Below are 26,965 nucleotides of genomic sequence, written 5' to 3' on the forward strand. Positions count from 1 at the left end.
GTGGGTAGGGTCATGCCGAGTTCACGCATGGGCAGCCTTAATACTTGACGAGGTATCACTAAGAAAAATAAGTATCAGTAGGCTGCATTAGCGAACTCGAGCTATTTTGAGGCGGGCAGCTAGTGAGGCCCGGCGCCGTACTTACGCGTCGATAGGGTATAGCACGGGTACACCCGCGGGTCGGAAGATCAACACCGTACCCGTACCCCGTACTAACCCGCGGTATGGCAGCTTACCCGCGGTGTTGCATTTACCCGCGGGTACACAAACAAAAAATAGTGAAACTATGTAGAATAACCTTATCCAACGCTCTCGTCCTCTCGTTTTCTTTTCTTCAGAGACTTCATGATCTTAGTAAGGTCCTTGGGCGCTACCAGATCACAGCGGAGCCATGAGCCAAGACAGAGGAATGCATGGGTTGATGCCACAAGTAGCTGGGGGAGTAATGTATCAAGTACTCGCACATGTAGTTAAGGGTAATACAAGAATCACTCTGCACTGTAGGACCTGTGATACATCAATGTACAGGGTTGCACAGTCCCCCAATAAGTCCCCCAATAGACTGAGCATAGAATATGAAGCAAGGGATTCTCGATCTTACAGATCTCGTATGTTGTTGGTACCTGGCATTCTTGATCTTACAGATCCCTAAGTCATCAGTACCTGGTCATCCTGATCTCGTTCCTAGTGATCAAGCTATGTTTAGTGCAAGATATAAATATATTAACGCCTAGTGTTAAGTACATGAGTGATGTATCAGTTATACAACAGGGGCTGCACGTCGATGGTAGGTTCATCCTCACTGTCCGGTGGGATCTCCAAGGCGGTGCTTACAAACTTCGGTACATCTTTTCATAGGGCCTGAAAGGATGTGACAAGGGATAGACGCAGCGTAGCCTGTCGACATGCATACGCAGCCAGCCCTTCTTGTTCAGCCGCCGACTCCGAGGCTCGAGAGCTACGCCTTCCACCCCACCACTCCGCCTGCCACTTCAAGAAGACTATAACTCTCCGCATCTCCTCAAGGAGAAGTTCAACTTCTTCCGACCAACGGTTTGCGCGTGCGCGTGCTTTGCACCACTCTACTCGAACACCTAAGAGATGTCATCAGTATACCATATCAAACTAGAATTAGTAGACCCACAATCCTGAACGCGCTCATTTTCTGAGCTGCTATTGTCCACATGTGAGTCTAGCCAGATCCAAGAGATCGTACCAGTGCCTTGTCTCTCCATATCGCCCATAGGTCTTACATCTGAATCCAAGAGTGGTGGAAGGGAAATGTCCCAGCCCGACTTATCGAGTCGATAGCCGAGAGCTAACAGAGCGTTACGCGCACGTCGATACTTGTCAACACTAGCCCGTTTTCTCATCTCCACGCCTTCGATGAGGGCCTGTGCACGGGTAGAAGCTGCCTGACCGCGCACATTTCTATCTTTATAGATATACATATGAGACCGAAGCCGGAGATGTGAACGGACCTTGTTGAGAGCATCCTGTGCCTGTGCGTGCCGTAGGTCCCATTCGTGTGCAGCCAGCTTCTTGTCACATGATACTGTTGGTTGGAGCTCAGACGGGAGCCACAGCTTAAAGCTCTCGGGCTTGAGCAGCATCGTATTCGTCACGCCAGCTTCTGAAGATCGTTGACGAAACTGGGACACGATGGGCATATATAACTCCTGGACACGAGCCCAAGCATCCAGCCGACGTTGAAGGGCAGTGACACGGGTCTGCATAGCAGTCTTCTGCTTGTCCGTGGGGTGAAGAGACGCATTGGCCATATCAGTCTTCAAGCGCTGTCTTGTTGAGTTCTTCGTTACTGCGGTGAACTTGCTTGGTTGAACAGAAATACTCACTGTTGGTCTTGGAGGTCAATGCCGGTGGTGATTAATCTAGTTGGAGAAATGTCGGTATGTAGGGAGACGTTGGTCCCAGCCTGAAGTTCGTCGGCTTCAAGCTCAGCGAGCCGTAGACGCACTGCGGCTTGTGTGATAGCTGGGAGACATTAATTTGTGAACTCTAAAGAAATACCATTACTCACGAGCATATCGGCTCTCAAATGGATTACGTTGAGAGCCGTCCTCCTCCCAAGCCTCGACCTCTTTCCTCCACTGAAGGATGAGCATAGGCTGAATGGTCCTCTCTAGCTCTGCCAGTCCTTCCCCATGCTCCCTCTTCCACTTAACAGCGTCACTGATCTTGCGCAAGAGAGTCCGGCCTATTAACGAATAAGCCCAAAATATTCCAACAGATAAACAATACAGACCTAGTGCTGTAACTTTCTTCCAGTTCCAATCCCCGAAGTGATCATCAAGGGTATCACGACGCGATCCCGGACCCATTTCCTTTGTGCTCGTCGCGACCCGGTTTATATTGGACCATCTGCGCTCAGGAGCCTTGCCATCGGTTCGTCCCACGTGTTTTGACCAGTTGAAGGAGAAGTTTCGTTGACATTGGTCAATGTGCACTTTCAGATGGAATTTGGGAACAAAAAACCGGACAGTCATGGAAGTATGAGAAATGTGTAACCTCAGCGGCATAGCTTCTATATGTGTCCAAAGATTTTTATGCCACTGGCATGTGATGTCGTAAGAAATATTGATCATTGTTACCGCGAAGGCCAGGAGTGCCGAGAACATGAGATAATCCATGTTAATGTATCTATATATCCCATTTATCAGCGATGCTCATGACATTAGATAAAAATTGAACGCACTTTTCGCCTTTCTGCAAGTCACCGACCCCATTCGCAAGTTTCATGTCATGCCTGGCGCAATCGACTGCGCCAATGCCTGTTGCCGCCAGGCCATGCGAAGACTTCGTGTCTGCCATATTGACGGCATTATGACTAACACATGTACTGCGCTGGGATACTATTAGTCAAACGTTGCATGTCACAATATTACTTACATCTTGCTTTGCGCCAGCTTGATCAGCCAAATATGACTTGTACGCCGCCTCCTCAACAAAATAAGCCCACCCGGAGTTCAGGCTGGGATCTCTATTATCCGAAGATACTGCCTTGCATTTGAGCCGGAAGTTGGCATCAATTGCAATGAATAGAGCGTATTTCCACCTACATTACAAATAACATCAGCCCATCAGTTGTAATTGCCGCTGAATTTATTTTTTTACATACCTAACCAATAATGGCACATTCTGCCAGTCTTGCGGTAGATTCTTGCCAGGATGGGGGCATGCCGGACACAGCACGGCTAATTCGCCCGCAGTCATGGCCTTGGCGCCAGCAGGGTCATGGCCTCTCCCTGCACGACGGAGTTGCCTGAGATGTCGCCATTCGTGAATCATACGCATGAATGCGGAGTAACGATCCTAAGTCTCATGTCAGTAACTCGCAGGACTGATACATTGTGGCTACTTACTCGTATGTGCGACAGGCCTGCGTTGTTGTTTCGTCTCGCTAGTGAATGGTAGAACTCATATGCTGACACCTTGCTCTCGAAAGACAGGATGTGGAAGTGCTCCAGTAGAGTAAAGGTTGCAGCAGTCCGAGGATCCGACGTAGTTGCTGGATACCATTGTGCGTGAAGTAACTGCTTGTAGCGGATTTGAGCGCTTGCGCAGCCACAAAAGTCCAGTGTGATCTCATGCACGCCATGGACGTCGATGACAACGAAGTCATCACCAGCCAAGGGACAAGGGTTGTAGCATGTCTCGCCTGGCTCGTGTCCTAGCTGCACACGAAGACCCATTTGTTTCAGGGTGCTGCACTGGAAAAATAAGTTGTTCCACATCTTAGAGGGACCTGTCAGTCTTTAATATTAGCAAATAAAAATGTGTACGTCAATCCTGTGCAAAGGGTTATTCGCGTGACTTTGAAGCACGCACTCTTGACAAAACATTTGTGTGCCGAAGCAATCACGACATCTGAAAAGGGGTGCAGCAAGGCCACAACGACATGAGATCCCTGCATTTCCATGACCTTCAAGGTGCAAGGTTTCATCCAGGAAGGCCTGACGCTCGGGGATCCATGCTAGCAATGGTGTATCCTGATATATGATGTTTAATTTGTGTGATAATTGTAGGCCGACGATACTCACTGCAGCAGTGCATTTGCGTTTGTCAAGCTGACAATCAATCTCTTGTGGTTCCTCTTGTTCCAGGGACAATTCATCCCAACCATCCCACGGGCCTGCGTCAGAACCAGCATCTGAGGAGTCAAAAATGGAGAGAGAGGGAGCGGGAACATAATGTGTATGTAGTTGGGTGCGACCCTGAGTAGTGATTCCTACTGTGCGTAACTGCAACAGTGGAGTATTAGCGGCGGAGGGTATGAAACGAGTACGTTCAATCCGGGAACTCTTGGCTGAGCGTCCCTGCGACATTACACCTAGTCGTCGACCAGGGCCAGCGTTCAAGACTCCAAAGCCAAAAAGAAGCACGGAGAATCATGATACTTCAAGCAGTAAGTAAATACTCCATGTAATGACAAGGAGAATAAAGACTCACTGGGCTCAGAATAGAACATAGAGTTGTACATGTAATTCAAGAGGTAAATGCTCCACGTAATAATTCTAATGGGCACAAAACTCACCGTCCTTGGAGTAGAAACAAGCTGGTCACCTGTTGCAGCAGACACCATATAAGCTGCGTCTGAAACAGAAATCAAGGCTTCAATTATGATCATGGCGTGGACGACGGCAAGGTGAATGATCCGCAGTCTGATCATGATCTCGATCATGGCGTTAACGACGGTGAATCCGAGTCACTGTTGATCCGCATGAGCTTAGTCAGCCGAGATTTCATGTCCGAGTCGTTCCATAAGTCAATACCACACCTCCTCTGATCAATATCCATGGACTTACAATGAGTTCTTGAGGATCAAATTACGAGAGCACTTGCTGCATAAATACCTGTCCTGGTGAGTAATGTATCATTCACTTTTCGCATCCTCCTCCACTCAATATACAGCCTCGTTAACATGTCTCAAAGCCCATCTCCCTCCAGTCAGACGGACACTATGGTGTCCATTCAACTGGATGGCCTCATTGGCATCTTGCAGGGTCTTTGTCTCGACGACAGGACAGCAATATCAGCTGCGTTGCAGGCTGGCACCAGTCCAAATGTTACCGAAGGTGGATCCGCCTGGTTTCTTTGATTTATTATTACTAATTTTGTTTTAACAATGTCGCAGGGCCTGTTGCCAGTCTCACAGCTCCTTTGGGCAGTGAAGATCCCACATCTGCTCCAGATGATTCCCCTGCCATCGTTGCAGCTCCTCCTGCTCCTGCCCCTGCCCCAGCCATAGGACATGAGCATGAGCCCGTCATCATCCTCATGCTCAATGACGGGGACTCATCCGACGATGAGGATGCTGCTAATGCAGCTACGTCCCTCGCTGATAATTCCACCCTTCAGTATCACAACAGCACGTACTTCAATGTGCCCATTGAAGTCACCGCCCCACTGTACTACATAACGAGGGGTCGTTATATTGGGGTCTTCTCAGGATGGTAAGTCTAGACGTGCTCCGTTCATTTCATTCACTAATTCATTTTGGACAGGGATGCTACTGGCCCCAAGGTGCTCGGGGTTTCACGCGCCATATATCACAAGGCAGAATCTCTTGAGCTTGGTATTGGGATTATGAAGCGCGCCATAGAACACGGTGAGGTGGCACAGGTAGTCTAGTCTTAGTAGTCACACTGCGCAATTGTCAATACCAAGCTATTATATTTGTTCGAGCAAGCAGAGGAGCACAGTGAAAATTTGAACAGAACACCTTTGGAAGCACAACCCGCACAAAAATAGCCCATGTGCCATAGGCTAGCTATTAATAATACTTAATTCTAAGTTTCGGTCCTACCATATGTTTTGGTCCTACCGCATCCTACAACATATCATTCTCGCCATTGCAAGCCTGTATCTTAGCTGAATGGTTCTCGGTGAAGGACCATGTCACTCTACAAGTCATCCTGCTTAGCTGTCTTGTTACAATATCTGCACGACTACTTGCTGTTGATTGATTATCGGTTCAACCTTTGTCAAGGACGATCTTGTTACTGACTTTACTAGAACTTAGGGGGACTTGGGCATTTGAACACTAGGTAAGTCCAGAATGATATTTCTCGCGAGGCAGCACTACCATAACACATATCACACTCACACTTATCTTTCCACTAGCATTCTACCTAGCTAGCAGGTCTCTCTCAGTCACAACGTCTTAAGATTGTGTTATGGTCCGACCATCTTCGCACATCCTCGCAGGTGCTTCATTCACCAATTAAAAAGGTTTGGTTTAAACAAATGTAAGTACTCGCTGCAATGCATATCATACTGATTCATACACATAGGTATCTTTATATCAACATTTCATTGAGGCAGCGGGTCCCTTGACACACCAGGTGTTATGGTCCGACCATCTGGATCGGCGTGTGTGCTTCATCGACAAATCGAAGACTCGTTGTTTTGGTCCTGTAAGTACTCGCTGCAATACATATCACACTGATTCATACACATAGGTATCTGTATATCAACATTTCGTTGAGGCAGCGGGTCCCTCAATGCACCATGTGTTATGGTCCGACCATCATCGGCGCGTGTGCTTCATTGGCAAATCGAAGACTCATTGTTTTGGTCCAAACAAATGTGAGTACTTCGTTTTAAATGCTGCGTTCTTCCCTCTGACTTTCACTGCTCTTCAGTATGGTACGCCCAACTATTCATAAAACTCATCAAGATAGAGTACAAGCTGCAAGAGACAAGCGTAGACGACACTATCTAAAGTAAGCAATACACCGACGGTGTCTTTGAGTCGCTTTAATCGAGAATTCCAGGTGTCGAGAGGCTATACTAGCAAAGCGGCGTCAGGTACGCAAAGAAAAAAAACTTTGTCCGGTCAACAATCCTTTGGATGACGAAGATGAACCAATGTCGTGCGGGTTTGACTTACATATCTCAATGTAACTGACATTAGCAACAGTGAAACCTTACAAGACTGCATTGCCGCGGTCAACTATGCCAAGGACGACTTCATGGCGCATATCAAATCTCCATGACGATTCTTTGACCTCCTCATGGACGAGTACTCCAAGACTATGCCTGACCCTGATTTAGATCCTACTGGGCGCGGAGACAAATCTATCTTCGAACACGCTATTGAAAATTTCGAAAATTTTATTGACAGAGCGAACGGCGGACTGGATGGTATCCTTCAGATGTGTGGTATTTGTGATGAGTGGCGTGCTGCAGATGCCATCTGCAAATTCATGAGGGAAATGGTAGGGATGGTGGAAGACATCTTGTTGCGTCTGGCGGAAGGCGGAGACAGTGAACTAGCAGTTGCCTTCATGGAGGGTGAATTGTGGTACCAGGAATACAAGTTCCCCGCCTAGTATACCTACTACCTAGTACTAGTACCATGCACTTCTATCTATGTCCGTGGGACTATATACCATGCTTCTATCTATGTCCGTGGGACTATCGATTGGTGACAGCAACTTGCAGTGTGAAACATGCTATGCACAAATCTTTCTGCGAAGATGCTCATGTACTATCTCTGAGTCTATTGGTCTGGTCATGGCGCAATGGGACAACCATTTCTGGGAGTACTTATCGCGCCTGTGGCTGAAGGAATCAGTACACGTCTGACTGATCCTTTTCATTGTGTCTAACTTTTATCTAGAGCATCTCACGCGATGTGACAAATCAGTAAAAGTACGTGTAGATTACCTTGATGTTAGTACACTGACGAGTAGTCATTTAAGATGGCACCACGTAGTTGGCTCTCGGAGGAGCAGCAAACCTTTGTGCTCACCTACCATGAAAGCTTTCTCGAGTGTAAAAAAAAAGGGAACTACAACTCTTTCTGGCCCCCCTTTTTCAAGAAGTGGGAAGAATGTTGGCCAATCACTCTGGAAGGCTCATTAGAGCCCCTTGATGAGAACGCAAGACTCAAGCAGATGGCTAAGGCAAGGGATGCCCTTCAGACGGTAAGATTTGTATCCTAATTAATGTATTGAAATATTGGCTAATCACGTATGAAACTAGTGTTTGATGGTCAAACTACGCAATGACTTTGGTAATTCGAAGATAGGCCGCCGGGCAAACACCGCTGGGAATACCATCGTCAGCAAGCTGATTGGCGATATCACCATCAAGTCAGGCAAAAAGAAATCGCGCCCCCTCAATGCAACAGAGGTTTATGCCAAGAAGTATTACTCATCGCGTGTCCAGCCTGCAGTCAAGGAGGAACTCGATGCCATGAAGAACGCAGTTGATGCACCTGAACCCAAAAAGCGGGCGATTCAGGTTGTCCGCAAACAACTAGCATCCTGCTGGGAGAACGAAAGTGCGCAGGTGAAGGAAGAGGTCACGAAATTGGCCCAAGAGATGAAGGAAAAGAGGAAGAAAGAGAAAGAAGCCATACCTGACAAGAAGGAGGTGCCGAAGGAGTTGTGAGTGACGCTGACTATCTCACTTCATTATCACTGATGGTAGGCAGGGTTATATGCAGACTTACAGAAATACTGTCCACGTTTTTCACCGAGTTACACGATTTGACGGGATGGACATTCAGCATCTTACTAGCTGGTCCTGACCCTGCGAACGCCGGCAAACTCGATGTCAGTAGCCTGCATATTGGAACGACCCTTGCTGGCAATCGGTTCAATCAAGCATATCTGAAATTTGAGGAGAGTATCATGGTGCCTTACTTTGAGTTTGCATCTCAAGCATTTCGTGAGTCATCTAATGGTTGGCGTCTCTGTTTGAAGCTGATCAAGATGTAGCCGACGCTGCATTATTATTATCAAAGGGAACCACTACGCCTGACCAGAATGATACATCACTGCCAGACACACAGGCACTGCCAGCCCATAACTCCCATAACTCCGTCACAGCTGATATATCAGACACACAGGCACTGCCAGCCCATAACTCCCATAACTCCGTCACAGCTGATATATCACTCGCTACCATCTCTTCCGCATCCTCTTCCACACCTGATACATCACTTGCCACTGTCTCACCCGATACATCACTTGCTACTGTCTCACCCGATACATTGCTCACTACCGATACATCATTCATGGCGTCAGTACCATCCCGGTTGCAATCCGCTTACAACTTTTTCCAATTTGATCCCCCCGATCTTCAAGATGACGACGTTGATCTAGACTTCAACAGTACAATCCTACCGATGCCGCCCAACTACAAGCCGCCATCTCTGTTACCTCCCTCTTCTCCAATGGAGTTTTCATCCACTTCCTCTGGAATGGATTGGTTTGCTTCTTCGAGATTATCTCCTCTAACTTCCACCTCGAGATTGGGAGACCTTAATTCTGCTGGTCCCTTGGGACACGACTCTGACAACGCCCTCACAACTTTGCAGAGCCAAGCATCTCCTCCTCGTCTTTGCCATATATCATCCATTCTCACAAAAACTGCAACTGCCAATTCTTACGCTTCTGCCCCAAACAACAATCCCTTTGCTCCCATGGCAACTTCTACTCTCGCGCATTCTCCAACTTCGGTAGAAATCCCTTCTGTGCAACCATCTTCAGTTGTGCCTGAACCTCCCACCATGGAACCTATTATGGCCACTCCTTCTCCGCCTGCCACAGTTGGTAAGGTGTTGTTACAAGTAACATCGGTCACGTGGCCCCCCTATCATTTTCCCCTCATCCTCGCCCTCACCATCTACCGGCTCGTCCTCCTTTACCGACTCTCTGTTGACCGGATCCTCGGGACCGTTCCCGTCCCTCGCATCATTCGCCTCTATGCACGTGCACGCACGTTCCTCTCTTGATTCGACCACCAATGTGGTCCCGCACCTCTGACTCGGTCTGACTCGTGCCACCAATGTGGCTTTCCTCTTTCTGTTTCCCCTGACTGCGGATTCCCGCACGTTGTATTCTTACCGTTGGTCCGTTCCAACGTTTCTCGGTCTCATTCCACATTCGACCATCCACCACTAATCAGGCTCTGATGCCAGCGCACCTATACCATTCTCGCTTCCCCTTTACCCTTACCTACTGTGCGGTAGCCTTGCCCTTAACCCTCTCCACTTAGTATAAGTAGTCGGTCACTCTGTACTAGATTCTCTAACTTGAATCTACTCAATCTTCCCTGGAACATACTTCCCTCTGAAGCCCCCTCAGCTTCAGTCTCTAGTATCTTTTCTTAGTCGCTCTTCGCGACTAAGTCCACCTCGATCGACCTCATCGTACGGACAGGACAGTCCTTGCCTTGAGCGACCTCGCAGACTTCTGTCTACGAAGTCACGTGACACGCGCGTACTGTGATCGCTGCTGACTTATCGTCGCCAGTCTCACTTGCTATACCGGACCCTTCCGGTTACGTCACGAACGTTAGCGGACGACGCCCCTCTTAGGGCTCCACCTAACAGATCTATTTGAGTGCGTAACAGGTGTTACCAGCGACAACGAAGGCTGCTAAACGCAAGTCCACAAAGAGCAATGAGACAGTCTCTGCAAAGCGTCAGAAGAGGGAGGGTGCAGTGGTCCTACCCACTGAGAACTCGCAGCCCATCGAGGGAGGCCGAGGTAAACGACAATGCTTCCAGTCATCCCGGGCGGCTGCTGCCAATGCCATAGGTACAACTTAGGTAAATTCTTTCGTGTTCATTCATAGCTGCTCTTTTCCCAGTACTACAATATGCCCGGCAACAGCCCTCTTAGTGACACTCCAACATTTGTTTCTTCATTCACCTCTCACAGTAGCTCATCCTTTCATCTCTTTCGGTCGTTAGTATACCATAATCGGCTTCCTCATGTACTACATTGTATGTATTGCTTGAGTCCGTCGTGTTAATGCCTCAATGCCTCATTCTGTATGAATGGAAAACCCATAATAAGGACTGAACTGCCCAAGCTCGCAGCCGACTCGAAGTATTGACTTTTGACTTGGTGGACTTAGTCGAATTTCTGCAGCGTTTGAGTTCAACTGATACATCACTGACTCGGATCTCTATACATAGATCTTAGGTCACACATTCTTTAAGGTTGGGCTGGGCCGAGCGTTACTAGCTCGGGGGTGGTACACAAGCATGGTGGAGCCATTGGGAGGGCAGGATAGTACCTACTCACGAAATTTGAACATGTTCGAGTCACCTGAGGAATCGATAAGCGCTAATATGACAATATTTTTTGTAGAGAAATATCTAAAGGAATTATGGTGTGTGAAACACTAAACCAACAGACGTCTAAGATAAAGGGAGTGGTGACTAGGTGGGATTTGAAGATTTTGAACGAACGAGGAGGCGGGCTGCATGACCCAGCACCAGTATAACTGAAAATAGGTGCTGACGAATAAAAGATGCATAGGAGATAGGATAAAAATAGATTATCTGGTGGGCTGCATGACCCGGCACCAGTATAACTGAAAATAGGTGCTGACAAATTAAAAGATGCATAGGAAGACAGGATAAAAATAAAAGGAAGCAAGGTACGTGCTTGACTAAGCTTGATGGAAGCCAAGAAGCTGGACTGGCAGCTGCTTGGTAGGATCCTCCACTGATACATCACTGCTATACGTCCTAGTAATTCTCGGTAGTTCAATGATTCATGTATTACCCTCACACTGACATTACTAGTTTTATAATGTATCATTATCACAGTATAGCCTGTTGATGCTGGAGACAAGCGGTTTCGAGTAAAGTGCAGAAGGTGCCGGCCTTGCGAAAATACACATTCAACTGCAGTTGAGGTAGCTATGGTATGTGATACATAAGCTGTGATGCTAGCGAGAGCAATGGTGCACAACCTACCAGGAATACTAAGGTAATCAAGTGCCATCCGGTGCAAATTTGGATATGTCTTTTGATTATGGACCCACCATTGCAGCGGGACTTTGGTATTCTCCACTGGTTGCCACAAATAGTTGTCAAGCTCATCTACTAGAGATGCCGCTATGCCAAGAGATATGTCACCAAAGTCATCAGCGCATTGTTGCACCTTGTCTTCTGCCAAGACATGTGCAGCTGGAGTCGAAGGTAAGACCTGGTCTTTGTAACGATCTATGTACTCTTCTCGAATGAGATTTTCGGCAGCCTCAATCCATTCATCTTCCCATTTTTGTAGTCGGAAATATTCGAGCTTCAGGCCAGGGTGGAGAACTAGCGAGACATGGGTCAGCACAAACCACCTCATATTGAAACAATTGACAACTTATGCTCACCTGTTGCGATGCGATACGTGTTTGAGTCATCAGTCATTTTCCAGTATCTATCCATTTTCTTGCGAGCAAGTTTCATCGCAGCTTGGATGGCTGGTTGGAACCCCTCTTTCATCTCAACATTGCTCATATGGCTATCGAGTTTGTCCATTGCAGGTATGATTGCATAGACACTGGCCGAGTTGCGTGAAAAAAAGAGTGTAGCCTGCTTGTAACGCTAGTGTTGAATTGAATAAGTCCTGAAAATAACTCGATCAGAGGCTAAGTGAGCTACCTCCAGTACAGTGACAAGTTCCTCGACAACAGTCCATTCATTGTTTTCCAATCGATATTTGCGGAAATTGGGCAGTTTCTTGTCGCCAGTAATCTTCTTGATGGGCTTCCGGTACTTGACTGCAAAACGCAGCATGTCATGTGTGGAGTTCCACCGTGTGACGATGTCTCGTGGGATAAGGTTTGCTTTGAGACCGGCCTTGTTGCAGCGAGAACGCCAGATAGGGAGTGCTTTGGTAGTTGAATGGATAATTGCAAATGACAAAAGACGGATCTATACAAAATTATAGTATCAGCTACTAGCTAGGCTCGATAGCAAGCTTTGTCAAGAAACGAGTACCTTAGAAACAGCATCTCTAACAATGGCCGTTTGTGCAATGATGGTGCACCGACCTTGCTCATCTAGCTCTTCTAATTCATCAATCTTGTCATCGGGGTCATCATCCTCTCTCAAACCGACACCGTCTACATCCCTGTCTGTCTCGTCCATCTCTTCGTCTGACTCATCAACAATTACAAGAGGTGGGCAGTCATTGTCGTCATCGTCATCAACATCCCCCTCATCATCATGATTTCCTGACAATCCAGGATTCAATGGACGTAAAAGTGCCTTGGCACATAACTGAATCGTGTGATTAAAGCACTGGACACGGTTATAAGCGTGAAACGAATTATCGAGTTTCGCCAAGTATTTTGTCTGCGTGTCATTCGCAGATGCATTGTCAGCATTGAGTGCGAGTATCTGAATTGATTGTCATTTATTCAATATGCGAAGGAACTGATAGTCTAAGATGTACCTTTTGCATCAGACCAAATTGTTTGAGCATTGCTTGAAATGCTCTTGCCATGGCTTCACCAGTATGAGACTGGATCACAATGATTAGAAAACTGGAGCAGTATCGAGAATAAATGCTGACCTCTGCGACCTCAATGATATCGAGCAAGGATGATATCATTTCACCTTGATGTTCCAAATGGACAGTCCACGCAATGAATGCACGGTGGTTCGGGGAAGTCTATGCATCGGTGGCAAAATGAAGACGGCCATCATGTTCCTGTATGCAGCTTGAGACTCTGTGGCGAGATTTACATGTATGTGATCACATACCTGCAAGAGTGTACCAATGCGTTCTTGGCACTTTTCAAATGACGCCCGAATATCACGAGAGATTGTAAAATGTGATGGCAGTTCGATATTAGGGCGTCCAGAAAGCAGGAGATCACGAAGTGCACGATCGTTGATTATATTCACAGGTTGATTATTCTCTGTGATCCACCGTACGAGATTTGCCCTAAATCCAGTGTGAATAATGTCAGATGTTATTAAGGCCCAAAAATGTCGACTTACCGAACTTCATTGCTCGTGTGCATTCGATATGTATGATGGACAGGTTGTTGTCCTTTTCGAGCAAAAGCCGAGAAAACTGATCCACTCGTGGCCTGTACTACCTTTCCACCACTGAATGCATGATCGACTGCCTCTTTGCCCCAGCAGCCATTGGCGTGGTGCCTTAGATTCGTAGTCGAGGACTTATCCTTGGAGTCCTGGAAGCGGCGGACACCCCTGGCAGGGAGTTTGCACTTGCGTGCCCCACAAGGGAAGAAATGAACTAGACGTCCATCGAGATACTGGACAGTCACAGCGTCAAGCTTAAAAAAGAATAGACTGCTGAACGCCAAGTTTTTTTGAGTGCGTCTGTGAGTGAAAATTAATCAAGGTCCATGCAGACACGAGCAATAAGTTCACATACTTAGATCGGCCTCATCGTCCTGTTCAGCAGCAGGAGGTGCATCATTTTCATCAATATCAATTACTTCCGGAGCAGGAGAGTGCAACTCGGAGGGGGTTGCTTCGACCTGTGGAATGATAAGCTTAACACGTTTTTCAACATTGTCTGCCGCTATGGACTGTGGACTCGATGATGATACATCTGAAGTTTCTGAACGTGTAGACTCGGCGATCGAGGCCGTCTGATTGACCATAATGATGGAGTGAATGGAGGGAGTATTGAGAAATGTAGAGTTAAAGTGATGTATATCGAAGCAGACAGGCGGGACCTAGACAAAGGTGCGAATATCTCAGTATTCGCATTGAAGACTCTCTACTAACAAATTCTATACCTAGATTATAAGGTGCGTGCGTCAGGTACTGTGATATAAGATAAAATGGACTGAAACATTAGAGGGTGCGAGCCGACGTCGACAGGTCGCTCACCGTGCCCGTTTTGGATGCGCATCTCCCCTTGTGCCTGTTCTTCGGCCGTCCCGTCCTTTCCACTCTCGGTTCTATCGGAGACACCCGTAAACATACCCGTATACCGTGCTAACGGGTACGGTATGACCACGGGTACCACATCTCGACACCGTACCCGTACCCGCCATACCCGTGACCCCCATACCCGCGGTGTGGCCCATACCCGTGCTATACCCTACGCGTCGACTCGTGCCAATGATCTGATATCTAGGACAAAAATGGTGAGCGCTGCTATTAAGTAATTAACACGAGTCATATAGACGCCTATAGGCTACATCCAGTGTGGATTCACAGAATACCTTCGGCCTTGCCCTTAACTAGATCTGATCTAGTACTGCTCAGTCGACCTTTCATCGCTTTTGATCAAGAAAGTATGGAGAACGACAATGTAAGGTATGTCGCCATATTTGTTTTACTGAACTTCTCGTGTGACCGTGCTGCAGCATGGAAGACTTGCCAGACGATTTGACGCCCTTTATCACTCGAATAACTATAGACCACGTTGGTGGAGGTTCATATGGCGATGTCTGGAAATGCAATTACAATCATGCTGCAAATGATATTTCTGCCCTCGTCAGTCCATGTATTGGATTCAATTTACCATGCAACTGGCTGATCATGGTCGGAACATTGATTGACAAGGTTGCGGTCAAGGCTTCAGATTTCAAAAGCATGATGATTTAGAGAAAATAATCAGGGTAGAGAACCGCATAGTAGCCCGTGCTAACTTGTACTTACTTTGGACACGCCCAGAAAATCAGACGAAACATCGGCATATTGAAGATTCTACGCCATAAAAACATCGTACCCTTGTGGGGTGTAGCGAGAGGATTTGGACGAATATCAGAGTTGCGCTGCTTGGTATCTCCATGGATGCCAAATGGCACATTAAACGAATACCTAAAATCTAAGCACCATGATTTAACAGTCCTGGATCGTTCACGTATCGTGAGTAATTCTCATCATATCCTTTTACTTTTCAAGACTCATTCGAAGTTGCAAGCTGGAGGACGTCAGCGCTGGACTTCGTTACCGTTAGTTTCTTTTTTCAAGACGTTCAAGTTGTAGCTTACGTTTGATGCAAGTGCACTCGAGAGCTGTCATGCACGGGGATATAACAGGGGTAAATCCAGAGCTGCTGTATCATTCTTGAAACCTCATGAATATACAGGCAAATATACTGATCGACAAGGGAGGTCATGCGAGATTAATTGACTTTGGTCTTTCCACTATTACAGAACCCCTCGTAGGCCAGTCACACTTGGCCGCAAGATCTATACGTCCAGGCGCAATCCGCTATGCAGCACCAGAACTCGTTCTACCAGACAACACCCGTGAGCTGCCAGTGCTTTTGGGGAAAGCTGATATATACTCTTTTGGTTGTATAATGCTTCAAGTGAGTTATTGGTTTTATCACAGCATATTCGTACAAGGGCTGACTGACCAGGTTCTCTCTGGCCGGCGCCCTTGGTCTGAGATCCTGTCGGAAGCGTTCATCATTGTTGTGATGTCACAGAATCATCAACCGCAACGCCCCCCTGCCATAATAGACTCTGATTGGAAATTCATCCAGAAATGTTTGCAATCCGGACCCAAACTTCGACCTTCAGCAAATAAAGTACTTGACTTTGTCACGCATAGGTTTTCCTCTCCAGGTAATTCTACATATTTTGTGGTGCTTTTTAACCATCGACTGACACGAGCTTCAAGACTCTTGTAGTGGACCGCCTTCCGATGATGGACCCGATAATGACCCCAGAGCTTCCCCACGTGGTGGTTCTAATGAGTCAGATACGGCAGAAAAGCCAATCGACAGTCCACCACTCCACCCTGATCATGGACCGAAGACTTTTTTCACGGTCACGGATAGTTTGTTCACGCCCGCAGAAAGTTTGTCTGCCTCCACCTCGAGTACTCCTGTATTTTCCGCACAGCCCGTAAGTTGCTGACCTTCTGACCGTGCCTCACTACAACTAATCGGCCCTTGCATAGTACCATTCTCTCGATGAGGTGTTTCAGTGCATGTGGGATATGCCTTACGGGTTACTTTGCAATGACTTCATTCGTGGTCACGATCTTTCTCATCACCTACGTGAAGCTCATGGAATTCGTGGCTCAGACAAGTCTCGCGTCATATGCATGTGGATGGGTTGTAATACGGAACTTAACAAAGAATCCCTCTTGAAGCATGTGGAAGCGACTCATTTAGGGATTAGGCACGTCTGTCAATTTTGCAGGCAGTTGTTCAAGCGTAGATATAACCTGGACATACACACGAGGACGTGCATGCCCTAGAATTTGCATCTTAATACCGAGTAACTGGTATACCGGTATGTAGTATACGTAGCAGTCAAGATTCCAGATGTGCAGTTCAAAATCACAAAGTGAGTATTATATGTGAATGCGTGTACATGTATCTAAGTAGATGGATTATCAAAGACAGATCGAAAACATAGCATTCACCTTCCATAGCATACACCCACCTCGTATCTTCTCCGGCATCAAAAACGCATACGTCCACCCCATTAATCATACTGCCGCATGGTCGCCTCCAGGGCATCCACATCCACATCAAATGACACATCAAACGACGAATCCGCACCCGCCGCACCGAGTTTATCCTCTTCATCATCACCATCATCGTTGCTATCGTCCTTGACCAGCTCGGGCGTCGAAGTCGGCGGGCTTTCAGGAGTCTGGACGACCCGCTTTGGCGCGGAAGCAGGTTTCGAGTTGGGCTTCTTGAGCAGCGGAGGCTTGAAGGGTGGAAGCGTCACTGGCTTTTGTCCCATCGCTTGTGAAGCCGCATAGGGCGACTGCGTGGTGGCGTAGCGCGATTGCGACAAAGGAAATCCGGAATTTGGGAGGTTGTGTTGCCGGCGCATCCCCAGCGGTGGGGGACCTCGTTGAGTTGCTGAGGGTGCTACAACATGTCTCGACTGGGGTATCTTCTCTGGAACTACTGTGAACACGGAGGTAGATGCAGTTGTGAGAGCTTTGGAAGGAGGCATGAACCCAGAGTTTGAGGAAGAAGCTGCAGGACTAGTGTCCATAATAATACTGGGGGTCCTCCCCACAGTGCGCTTGGGAGGTGGTAGGACGTCATCCACGTGCATCGAGAAAGACTCGTTTGGAGCGAAGTCACCTGCAAAATCGGTGAAAGTGCTTCCCTCGCGATCCGTATCTCGGTCTGAGTCCAACATCATCTGGATGTCTCCACATGTGCCACTGTCTCTAGAAAGTTTAACTGTAGGCTTGAGAGTTGCAGAGCTCGATGATCTACTGATCACATTTCCTCGCAGAGGTGCAGAAAAAGAAGTAGACGAGATACTAGCCGTCTTCTTTAAAGGCCTTGCAGTTAACGCGGTAGATGTGGACCTCGACAGAGACGAAGATGCACAGGTATTCTTCCGTGTCGCGATATCCCCCGGCGTGCCACTCGCAGCCTCTTTTTCTGCCTTCGCCTTCGCAGCTTGCTTTCGCCTCGAATTCTCGTCCATCTCTGCAGTGCCATTACGTATGATATGAAGGTATCTCGCGGCCAGTTCTGATTCGGAAGAGACGCCATCTTTCACAGGTGCGGTAGATGAATACGCACGCGACGGGGGTACTTTCTTCGAGATAAGTTTCATTGGATGTAGTTTTCTCGATGAATTAAACGCGAATGTAGATGCAAGTGTGCTTGTCGATGTCGATGGTGTGGAAAAACCGGGGAGGGATGCCGTGCGATGAGGAACAGACGTGCTGGTGCTTGATGCCCATGTGGACGTGTGCTCAGACGCATCCAAACGGGCTACAAGCAGAACAAAAGCAAGTCAAAAACACCTCGAATGTTCTCGTATGAGAGCACGTACGTTTCTGTTCTCGTTTTCCCTCATTTTTGCTCTCTGCGTTGTGTATGAGTTCTCGGATGAAGGGGTCGGGTTGGGATTGCTTCCATGTCACGTAGCCGACATCGTCGTCGATGCTCATGTTGGCAGATGCAGGCCGAGTACTGGCGCGCGCCCATTGAGATGATGAGGAGAATTGTGAAGGGGATGGCCCCACGTCCCAGTCCATTGCAGAGTGCTAGTTCGTTGTAAACAAATGTAGTGAGAGAAAAGACCGTCAGAAATACGTTTTATACGTTGGATCACGATGTTAGTTGAAAAGGATTGATTGAATCGTCACTGAGATGAAAGAGACGGACAATGGAAAAGTCAATGGCCCACTCAAGCTGCGACGTTCGAAAGTCTACTGTTTGAGCGATGTTGTCTTTTTTCAGTCACTGAGTGTTTCCACCGGACCTAGAGCAGATCCCAAGTTGCTGCAAGTTTAGAATAAGCACCAGCTAATCGCTGTCTGTGACCGTTCGGACTCACCGTACCCAGGCTGCGAAAAAGCGCCTGATCCAAATCAGGAAGGAGATCCTCATAAACTCTTGTAGACCCTTGTTTGTTCCTTTGTCCCATTCATTCGTTATTTTACCTTTGATGGCTGTTCAGACAAGCACGAAGCACTGCAGCTCCACATGGCCGGCCTATACGTGTTGGTCAGTTGCTACTGATGACTATACTTAGTGTGCACCCTGGCACTGGCTGGCAGCTAAGATTATCTTCCGTGTGTGTGTCGTCGCCCATTTTAACCCAGTACCCCTGAGAGAATAAAGCCTCATCTAGATTCATAGCTTTCTCAAGTGCCTGAGTCGCAGGCGAGAATACTGAAGTTTGGATATACTTCCCGTTATATTAATAAGAGTGTGGATAAGTCAGGCGACCTCCATGCGACTCGGTGGAGTTGTGTGATACCGGCCGACAAGTTAGCGGGTCCGTGGCACATGTCATCGCCGAACAAGTATTGATGAAAGAAATGCATCCGTTTGGTGATACAGATTACAACTACAACCAAATTACAACCTCCAAAGACTACATCAAATACAGGTCCAAAACCTTGGTTGTACAACAGTCGTATCGCATTATTAATAAGTTAGGACGTTCAAAATGCATAATTCTGTTCTCCGTGGAAGTATCGCCAATAGGCAGGGAGAAGATGTGCGACAGAAAACCATAGCTAGAACCTCACATCAGGAAAGACGCACGTCAGTCAGAGAACACCACTCACACTATACAATTTGCAAGACATTCGCGCTGCCTTTGAAGTCTTGCAGGTCATGAATCTGAGCCCCACCATCGCTGCATATCCTGTGAATGCAAGCGTGCAGAGTGTGTCCACTCCCCAAACACGAGACAAGCAGATGGACCACAGAGGAAGGGCCACCAGCATAGATGTCCGTGCTACATTGGGGAATGCTATGGGTAACGTTTGTCTGCCAATCAGACGGTCTCCTTCCACGTCTTTGAAGTCCTGAGCGTGCAATGTGCTCGTGAACACGGCAAGGCTTAAGCAAATCGCTGAAATTGCGGTGGGTTCTAACCGTGACATATCTTTGCCTGTTCAAGCAATAAATCAGCAAAACATTCATTCGGAGATAGGAAGTTCGGTAACGAACCTGCGATAAGAGTGGAACCAATTTCAAAGCAAGCGTAACCCACTGCCGTTATAAAGTTCTTCGAGATCCAATGCTCGTGAGCTTTAAGCTCATTATAGAAAATTATGAACAGCGTCAACACGAGGCTTAAGCCAAAGACTTGGAAGCTGTAGCATGCAGATAGGGCGAGACATATGGGAATGAGAGCCCAACGTAACACAAGAGCGTCTTCCAGGCTTATTAGTCCTGCAGGTATGGGTCGAGAAGACTTGTTCTTCCCATCCTCCTGAGGATCGATTATTTGATTGGCGACATTAAAATGGAGTAGATGGAGCCAAATCCAGAAAACAATGTGCGAAAAACGTTGGAAATTGCAGAGTGGCCCAGCCACGACTGCGAATAGCGTCTGATATGGTCAGTGTACGGTAACAGAACGGCGAAAGAGTAGTACACACAATGGGAACAATGGTAGTCGTGATATCGTCGCTCGTGAATGAATACAGAATTTGGAGGTAGAGCATGACGAATCGTGAGGGGAATGGAAAAGGCCCTGGCCTTCTGGTAACGTACCGCTGGACTGTAATAACTATTGAAGAGTGAGTGAACGGCCCGGGTATAAATACCCTTCGGCGTTGTAATCATAATCTTGTAATCCGATGATGAAAGTTTGTTTGATCGTCATCATGTTTCGAAACCCCGATTCCACCGATCGGTTGACTATTTCATAAAAAGACAGGTTCCGTGGGCATGAGGCACAAGGGCGGTTGTAGGTGTAGGCGGTTGTTGGGAGACAAAGGTGCTTGTGGGAGTAACATGAGCAGATACTCACCCAGTTGTGCGCCAAATTTCCAAGAGTGTCTACATAGCCTTGTTTCAAAAACAGTTGCTGATAGGATCAAAACGAGCGCTCACAGGCCTAGGTGAACAGCTCCAATATCAGCATCTTTCACGGGAGCATTGGCCAGCCACGAGGTTGAACCGATCATCAAGCTTCTTCATCAATTTCCGAGAAATCTGATAGAATATATGATGAGTAGCGAAATCACATATGTATGAGATTCTAGATAGGCACGTACGATATGTGATCAATCGAACATAGGTTAGCACAAAATTGCATCCGCTTAACCAGCGTCCACGATAGTCACGTTTTTCAAGAAGCTATTATTGCCAAATAGGTATACATCCATGACATCTATCCTTCTTTGGCTGAAAAGTTTTGCAGTCTTCTAACCGGCTTGGCAGAGCGATGATAGGCCTCGAAGCAATCCTCATCATTTCACCAATGAACCGTTTACCAAAGCTGTGGAGGTGATCATATCAAGGTCTGTGATCATCTGCGCAGGAAAAAATAGACATAAAAGTGTTTCATTTACATCAACCAGGCTGTGCGACGAGGATCCAATACCCGTACTTCCAACAAGAGCTGTTCTTGGATGGGATCATTCGTGACGGGGGTGAACGGGGCAGAAGCGGATTGGCTCATAGAATATCCTCACATCCCATGACACGCGAGCCTTGGCAAACGTCACCCCGAGTCGATAGGGGTTGTAATGGCCAGCGCAGACGACCCTCATCTTCCTTCTGTATGTAACCTTTGCCTCGTGTCTCCGGGACCGATCAGGGCGACTATCAGGGTCGATTCCCAGGTGCCTATCGAGTATCATAAAAAAGAAGAAATGAAAGAAATAACTTGTCTGGATCTTGGTTTGTCGTCTTTCCCCATACCGCAACTAGACAAGTGTCTAGCAAGACGACTTGATAACTTGTTCAATATTGGCATCCGCGCGACGTCGCATCGGTAGGATGCGGAACTCAAAATTTGTAAAAGATGTGGTATGATTAATGCGATAAGACATACCTCCAGCGTATCATACATCATACGACCTTCTTAATCCCGACTAGTCAATTCCGACGAGCCTATTCGGAGTAAGAAACGAGGGTATTGAACGTTCCATGACGCAGCTACGGCCTGAGAGTGGAGATGTACAATCGGTGGGGCTACGGTAGGCCCTTGTATGCGGCTTCCGAGTCGTAGTTGTGGATACAGACCGCCGAAACTTTCAGTCTAGCCCATAATAAGTTAACCGCAACTTTTGAAGAACCGGCATCCTTCTATTTGTCAGTCTGCCTAGGGATAGTACGACCCACCACCTAAACCGAGTTCGGTCATGAGCTTCTCATTCCCCAACTGGGGACACATCTAGAGGTGTTTAATACATACGTATGCCATACGCACCGTGCTTCGATTTCGAGGCCTCTATTTTTGTCTGGTCTCGGTGTCACCAGCGTTGTTCATGTGAACGTATGTGTCACAGAATAAACTTGAGTTGAGGTAATGCTTACCGAGGGTGTAGATTTATGACCCGGTATTCTAGCCACTGTCTACTTATAACGTTAGACTTGTGTGCGTGCAAGTACTCCACTCGTACTAGCTTTCCCCATCATGATATGGTGCTACTAGCTAGCGAGTGTCTCAGCAGGTTTGTGTCAGCTAGGCTGACACTAGTGAGCACGTAACTGACCTTTTCGACGAGAGCAGCGATAGCACAAGTTCAACCGACCGCGCCACAGTTCGCCTCTCTTGCAGGGTCCCTTGTTCTCGACTTAGATCAAACCTGCCTTTTCCCCTCAGCTATCCAGAATATGACCGAGTCGTTATCAGCCTAAGTTTGCTGCGAACTACTGGGCATGCTCACATGCACATGTACGTCCCTCACAGATGGTCTGTGACATCTGACACACTACAGCTTTCGCCAACGTTCATCAGCAGGATCTATCGCTTTTGTTCGACTAAAATGTTTGCCGAAGTTCGACTGGAACGTTCAACGTTCCACTGCAAATTTATCCGTAAGTAACAACATTAATGAGTGACAACAGAGCGCCCGTCGCTCTAATATAACAAAAGTCCAAAAACACCCGAAAACGACAGACACTACGTTGAAGCACACGGAACAATAGAAAACTTCAACATGACCGCACGCGATATATAGTTGTAGCTATAAATGAATGAGCAACAGGAAAGAAACAAAAAAAAAACTGAGATAGTCCACACAACAAGCGCCGTCTGTCCATTTCTATTGTCATGTCCAAAGTTCATAACCGCTGTCCACTGCTATGTTGCACTGCGCCATCTGAATTATACGGGTCATAATCTGCTCCCTCTCTCCCATACGTATCCCGATACGGTGAATGCAGACTGGTGTTACTCGCATTCCACGAGGTGCTTGAATTATCCTGTTGCAACGGGACAAACGCACTCGAGTCAGAATGACGTACTCGATCATCGGTGGCTCTTCCGCGGGACGCGCCGCTACCATACCCGTCACCTGTGGCTTTCATGGCATACGCAGCCGCAGGATGCTGGCGGCTGGCGGCGCGCCGACGTCGAGCCACAAAAATACCAAAGAGCGCACCGAGAATACCAATAACAGCAATCGCTCCGATCACAGCACCAACGATGGCACCAGTGTGACTGCTCCCTGATGCACTGTTTGTCGAAGAGCTGCTACCCGAGCCCGAGCTTGAGCCTGAGGGATTTTGAGCAGAAACGGGGAGAACAGTAGCAGCTTGCGTGGGTTGCACCCCGACTTGACCGTTGCCAACAATAACCATCGTTCCGTTACTGGGAATACCGTTGATCACGACGAACATGAGAGCAGGTCCGGGAGTGAAGATATTGGGGTTTGGCGGAACTTGAGCCACATGAAGGGTGATTGAATCGTTACTGTTGACGGTGTACGTGTTGTTGAGCTGCAGGTACCTTTGACCCATGTTCATGGCGTGCGTAGTGAAACCGCCACGCAACAGAACGACAGTTGTATTTGCAGCAGCAGCGTTGCTAGAGCCACTGTACACGCCTGAAGGAACGGTAAGGTCGAAGGAGCTACCACCGTAAGAGAGAGTTTGCGGTGCACCAGAGAAAGTTGGGCGTTTACTGGCGCTAAAGTAGGGTGGATAGAAAATCTCCGCAGTGTAGGTTGTGGGGAAAATGGTGGTGAGGTTGACATCGACGTTAGGGTTGGATCCGGCGATCATGACGGTAGCGTCAGGCATGATCAAGGCACTAGAGTGGTACAGACGTGCAATGTTCGTGTTACTCAGACCGGCGTTCGACCAGCGGCTGCCTGCGGGCAAATTCGGGTTGTAGATGGCAGGAGTTCCGACAGGGCCAGAGGCCAACGACTCGCCGTAGGGCATGAGGCTATAGCTAGGGGTCTGACCAGTAGCCTGAGCATAGCCAGCAGTACCATTTTCACCACCATTGATAACCAAAAGGGTACCGTCTGGAAGGATGATGAACTGACCCATGGTGCGGCCCTCGAGCATGTCATCGTCTGAGACATAAACAGGAGAAGAGCCATCTGTGGGTTCTGGAGTCAGGCGCTGACAGTCCTTGGAAGCAGGGTAGGTCCAGGTGTTATAGTTGGGGTAATTGTAGTCACCCCAATACTCGTCGGGCATGTCAGAGCCGCCACAAAAGATGACAGTAGGAGTATAGTTATTGGCGGGAGTGAGGGGTAACATGGCAACGGCGCCAGAAGCAGGGTAAACACGAGCGACACCGCCTGGCATGTTGGGAAGAGGTGTTTCAACGTTGGTCTCAGGATTCCAGAGGACTGATCGGAAGCGTAAGAAAGATGGACAAGAGCATAAAAATAAGACATACCAGTGGAGATATTGGCCTGGATGAGCATGTTGCCAGAAGGCATGAGGTAAGTATGCGCGTAGGAATTAAGACCGGAAGTAGTGATCATGAAGTTCATGACAGTTGCAGGTCCCTTCGAAGGGAAGAACTCATACGTTGGTTCAGCTGCACCACCTTCATATTCTGGGTCCGTGTTAGGGTAATTCCGGTTGATGTAACCACCACTGACGAAACCGCCGATCAATGCAATACTACCATCACCAAGAGCCTCAGCGGCGGAGTACCACCGTAGTTTCTGCATAGACAGAACAGTGGCGTTATCGAACCATTGACATTGAGCGCTCGACATGTCATCGGCACTTGTGCAAGGATTGAGGATACGAATAGACTTTCTTCCGTCATAATCTCCATAGGTCGAATCATATGCGCCTGCACCAACATTGCCAGTGGAACCAAGGGGGCCAATTGCATTGTTGCCGCCAAATGTCGCGTACGAGCCATTTGGTAGGTGCATACCAGAAGCGCAGAAGGAATTGGTCAAAACTTCCATCACCTGGGCCGAGTGAGTATTGACATCCCTGGGCGCAAAGTTAAGCGGGCTATTAATATGCAGCGAATGCAAGAGCACGTACCATGCAGCGCCCCAAGCAGGGTGGCCATCTATTTGAGCAGCGTTGCCCTCCGTTTTGTCGAGAATGTAGACCTTCTCCTCGTTGCCAAGGAACATCTTCGGAGCGAGCGCTCAGCACAGAACATGACAAGGCAAACAATTGCGTACCATCATGGCGCTAACTTGTGTGTTGCCAACCTGAGCGAAGGAACCTGCCTGCTGGGCAGCAGCCAGCTTGGAAGATGCTGCAAGCCCGAGGGCCAGCCAAGCAGCGGGTGTGAACATGATTGGGTGGTCGTACTACAGGATTAAATGATTTGAAAGACAGAAAATAGAAGATACGACCGAAAGGAAGACGGTTCAGCAAGCGAAAAAGAGTGTGAGGTGAGGTGCAGTGACCCTTGGAAGTGGCTCAAGTTTGGCTTAAGTTACAAATAACGTTGCTCTTTTTTTTCGTGGCCTCCCGCTTCGGCCCTCGGACACCGGCCATCACTTCAATTTCCGTTCCTAATTATGTTCTTAAATGTGAAGTTCTCGATCATTTTCAATCCATTTGGTCGAGCCCATAGTACAAAATCTGTCCTCAACCATTCGAGCGATGTCTAGGCTACAACGTCTCTCGGGGTCCCTCAGTGTCGTTTCAAGACTTGGACAACGTCTAGGCCAAACTTCAAAGTATGTCACAACGGCAGCCTGCGGCACGCCCACCGGAGTTTAAACCTCGCTCGCCAATGTTATATTGGTCAACACACGCCGCGGCTCGCCATTATTAGAATACTACATGTCTCCGCCCCAACTCTGCTCACTGTCCGCTCATCAGCCTTGCCTGCCCAGCACCTTTCCCGCTCGTTGCCAATTTTCTTTCGTGCCAGCTAGCCCTCTGTCCTTTGCGGCCTGCCTAGTCGTGACGTCCTTGTTGCAATAATTGATTTGAAACAGCGTGCCTGTCGTGACAGGTCGCGGAGATTTCCAGTGCTTCCGAAGCAGTCAAGTCTTTTTTTAGTGACTTTGTGTACACTGGAATTTTATTGATTTGGGCATGGATCATTCAAACTTTGGAAATTGAGTCAGACTACATTTCAACAAACCAATGTTAACTTTTTTTGCTCACTTATTACCAACCGAGAGATAAAGTACACCTGTGTGTCACATTAGAGTTGCAAAATCTGAGGACCTCATTTTCATATCTAAATAACTACCACACATTAAAACAAAATAATTACATGGAACTATAGCTATGTGTATCATAGGAAAGCTCTAGTTGACAGAAGAATGAAAGGTATTTAAAAGATGCTGCCAGAGGGATGCCAATGCAAGATGTTATAAACAATAAAATTTTCCCATGAGTAGGTTGGTGTAGATATCACATTGTGTCACAGTATCAATTTTGTAAATCTGAACCCTGACCCCCAGTGAGAAACAGTTCTAGCCATATCTCTAGAAAACGATGGAAATATCATGACAATATTCATGTTGTTTTCTGGAGAAAGATGAGACTTATAGTAGATTTTTAGCGACTCACATTGAGCGAGATATTGTACCATCAATTGTGTTTGTGTA

General features: G+C 47.6%; 8 protein-coding genes across 8 annotated transcripts; 3 read left to right on the plus strand and 5 right to left on the minus strand.

Moving 5' to 3' along the window:
- Window positions 1-852: 852 nt before the first annotated feature.
- Window positions 853-4,346, minus strand: F5147DRAFT_743099 (uncharacterized protein; the record flags this gene model as incomplete). The annotated part of the gene is made up of 12 exons (XM_041439583.1): window positions 853-1,094; window positions 1,145-1,601; window positions 1,626-1,800; window positions 1,857-1,995; window positions 2,042-2,218; window positions 2,267-2,661; window positions 2,717-2,865; window positions 2,911-3,076; window positions 3,140-3,333; window positions 3,384-3,755; window positions 3,804-3,994; window positions 4,094-4,346. 12 exons carry the CDS (start codon window positions 4,344-4,346, stop codon window positions 853-855), a joined length of 2,910 nt encoding a protein of 969 aa, XP_041297569.1.
- A 596-nt stretch (window positions 4,347-4,942) lies between these two features.
- On the plus strand, window positions 4,943-5,652 carry F5147DRAFT_768837 (uncharacterized protein; the record flags this gene model as incomplete). The annotated part of the gene is made up of 3 exons (XM_041441005.1): window positions 4,943-5,096; window positions 5,156-5,474; window positions 5,526-5,652. The coding sequence occupies 3 exons, from the start codon at window positions 4,943-4,945 to the stop codon at window positions 5,650-5,652; spliced, it is 600 nt and encodes a 199-aa protein (XP_041297570.1).
- A 1,385-nt stretch (window positions 5,653-7,037) lies between these two features.
- On the plus strand, window positions 7,038-9,769 carry F5147DRAFT_768838 (uncharacterized protein; the record flags this gene model as incomplete). The annotated part of the gene is made up of 6 exons (XM_041441006.1): window positions 7,038-7,317; window positions 7,646-7,677; window positions 7,728-7,952; window positions 8,011-8,417; window positions 8,465-8,700; window positions 8,751-9,769. 6 exons carry the CDS (start codon window positions 7,038-7,040, stop codon window positions 9,767-9,769), a joined length of 2,199 nt encoding a protein of 732 aa, XP_041297571.1.
- A 3,276-nt stretch (window positions 9,770-13,045) lies between these two features.
- F5147DRAFT_553463 (uncharacterized protein) lies at window positions 13,046-13,277 on the minus strand (the record flags this gene model as incomplete). Its single annotated transcript, XM_041430446.1, has 2 exons — window positions 13,046-13,171; window positions 13,227-13,277. Coding segments are annotated over 2 exons (177 nt in total), but the record flags the coding sequence as incomplete, so codon positions are not given.
- A 2,186-nt stretch (window positions 13,278-15,463) lies between these two features.
- F5147DRAFT_568068 (kinase-like domain-containing protein) lies at window positions 15,464-16,403 on the plus strand (the record flags this gene model as incomplete). Its single annotated transcript, XM_041430882.1, has 5 exons — window positions 15,464-15,631; window positions 15,687-15,717; window positions 15,769-15,806; window positions 15,855-16,079; window positions 16,131-16,403. Coding segments are annotated over 5 exons (735 nt in total), but the record flags the coding sequence as incomplete, so codon positions are not given.
- A 668-nt stretch (window positions 16,404-17,071) lies between these two features.
- Window positions 17,072-18,228, minus strand: F5147DRAFT_673100 (uncharacterized protein). The gene has a single exon (XM_041435700.1). The coding sequence runs from the start codon at window positions 17,887-17,889 to the stop codon at window positions 17,209-17,211; it is 681 nt and encodes a 226-aa protein (XP_041297574.1). The 5' UTR covers window positions 17,890-18,228; the 3' UTR covers window positions 17,072-17,208.
- Window positions 18,229-19,644: 1,416 nt separating this feature from the next.
- On the minus strand, window positions 19,645-20,771 carry F5147DRAFT_346209 (UbiA prenyltransferase family). The gene is made up of 3 exons (XM_041429313.1): window positions 20,606-20,771; window positions 20,172-20,556; window positions 19,645-20,112 (listed from the first exon to the last, which is right to left on the minus strand). Exons 1-3 carry the CDS (start codon window positions 20,669-20,671, stop codon window positions 19,766-19,768), a joined length of 798 nt encoding a protein of 265 aa, XP_041297575.1. The 5' UTR covers window positions 20,672-20,771; the 3' UTR covers window positions 19,645-19,765.
- A 2,472-nt stretch (window positions 20,772-23,243) lies between these two features.
- F5147DRAFT_768843 (putative copper radical oxidase) lies at window positions 23,244-25,690 on the minus strand (the record flags this gene model as incomplete). Its single annotated transcript, XM_041441007.1, has 4 exons — window positions 23,244-24,766; window positions 24,817-25,373; window positions 25,428-25,522; window positions 25,574-25,690. 4 exons carry the CDS (start codon window positions 25,688-25,690, stop codon window positions 23,244-23,246), a joined length of 2,292 nt encoding a protein of 763 aa, XP_041297576.1.
- Window positions 25,691-26,965: the final 1,275 nt, after the last annotated feature.

The sequence above is a fragment of the Suillus discolor genome (genome assembly GCF_016758755.1).
Source record: "Suillus discolor strain FC423 chromosome Unknown F5147scaffold_6, whole genome shotgun sequence".
NCBI lineage: Eukaryota > Fungi > Basidiomycota > Agaricomycetes > Boletales > Suillaceae > Suillus > Suillus discolor.

What these genes read in the sequence shown, in the direction of transcription:
- F5147DRAFT_673100 (XM_041435700.1), bottom strand. Translation starts at nt 17,889, where the DNA reads ATGATGTTGGACTCAGACCGAGATACGGATCGCGAGGGAAGCACTTTC.
- F5147DRAFT_346209 (XM_041429313.1), bottom strand. Translation starts at nt 20,671, where the DNA reads ATGCTCTACCTCCAAATTCTGTATTCATTCACGAGCGACGATATCACG. An exon ending in CGACTACCATTGTTCCCATT is followed by an intron (nt 20,557 to 20,605) that starts GTGTGTACTACT and finishes TGACCATATCAG; the next exon opens with ACGCTATTCGCAGTCGTGGC. An exon ending in TGGTTCCACTCTTATCGCAG is followed by an intron (nt 20,113 to 20,171) that starts GTTCGTTACCGA and finishes TTGCTTGAACAG; the next exon opens with GCAAAGATATGTCACGGTTA.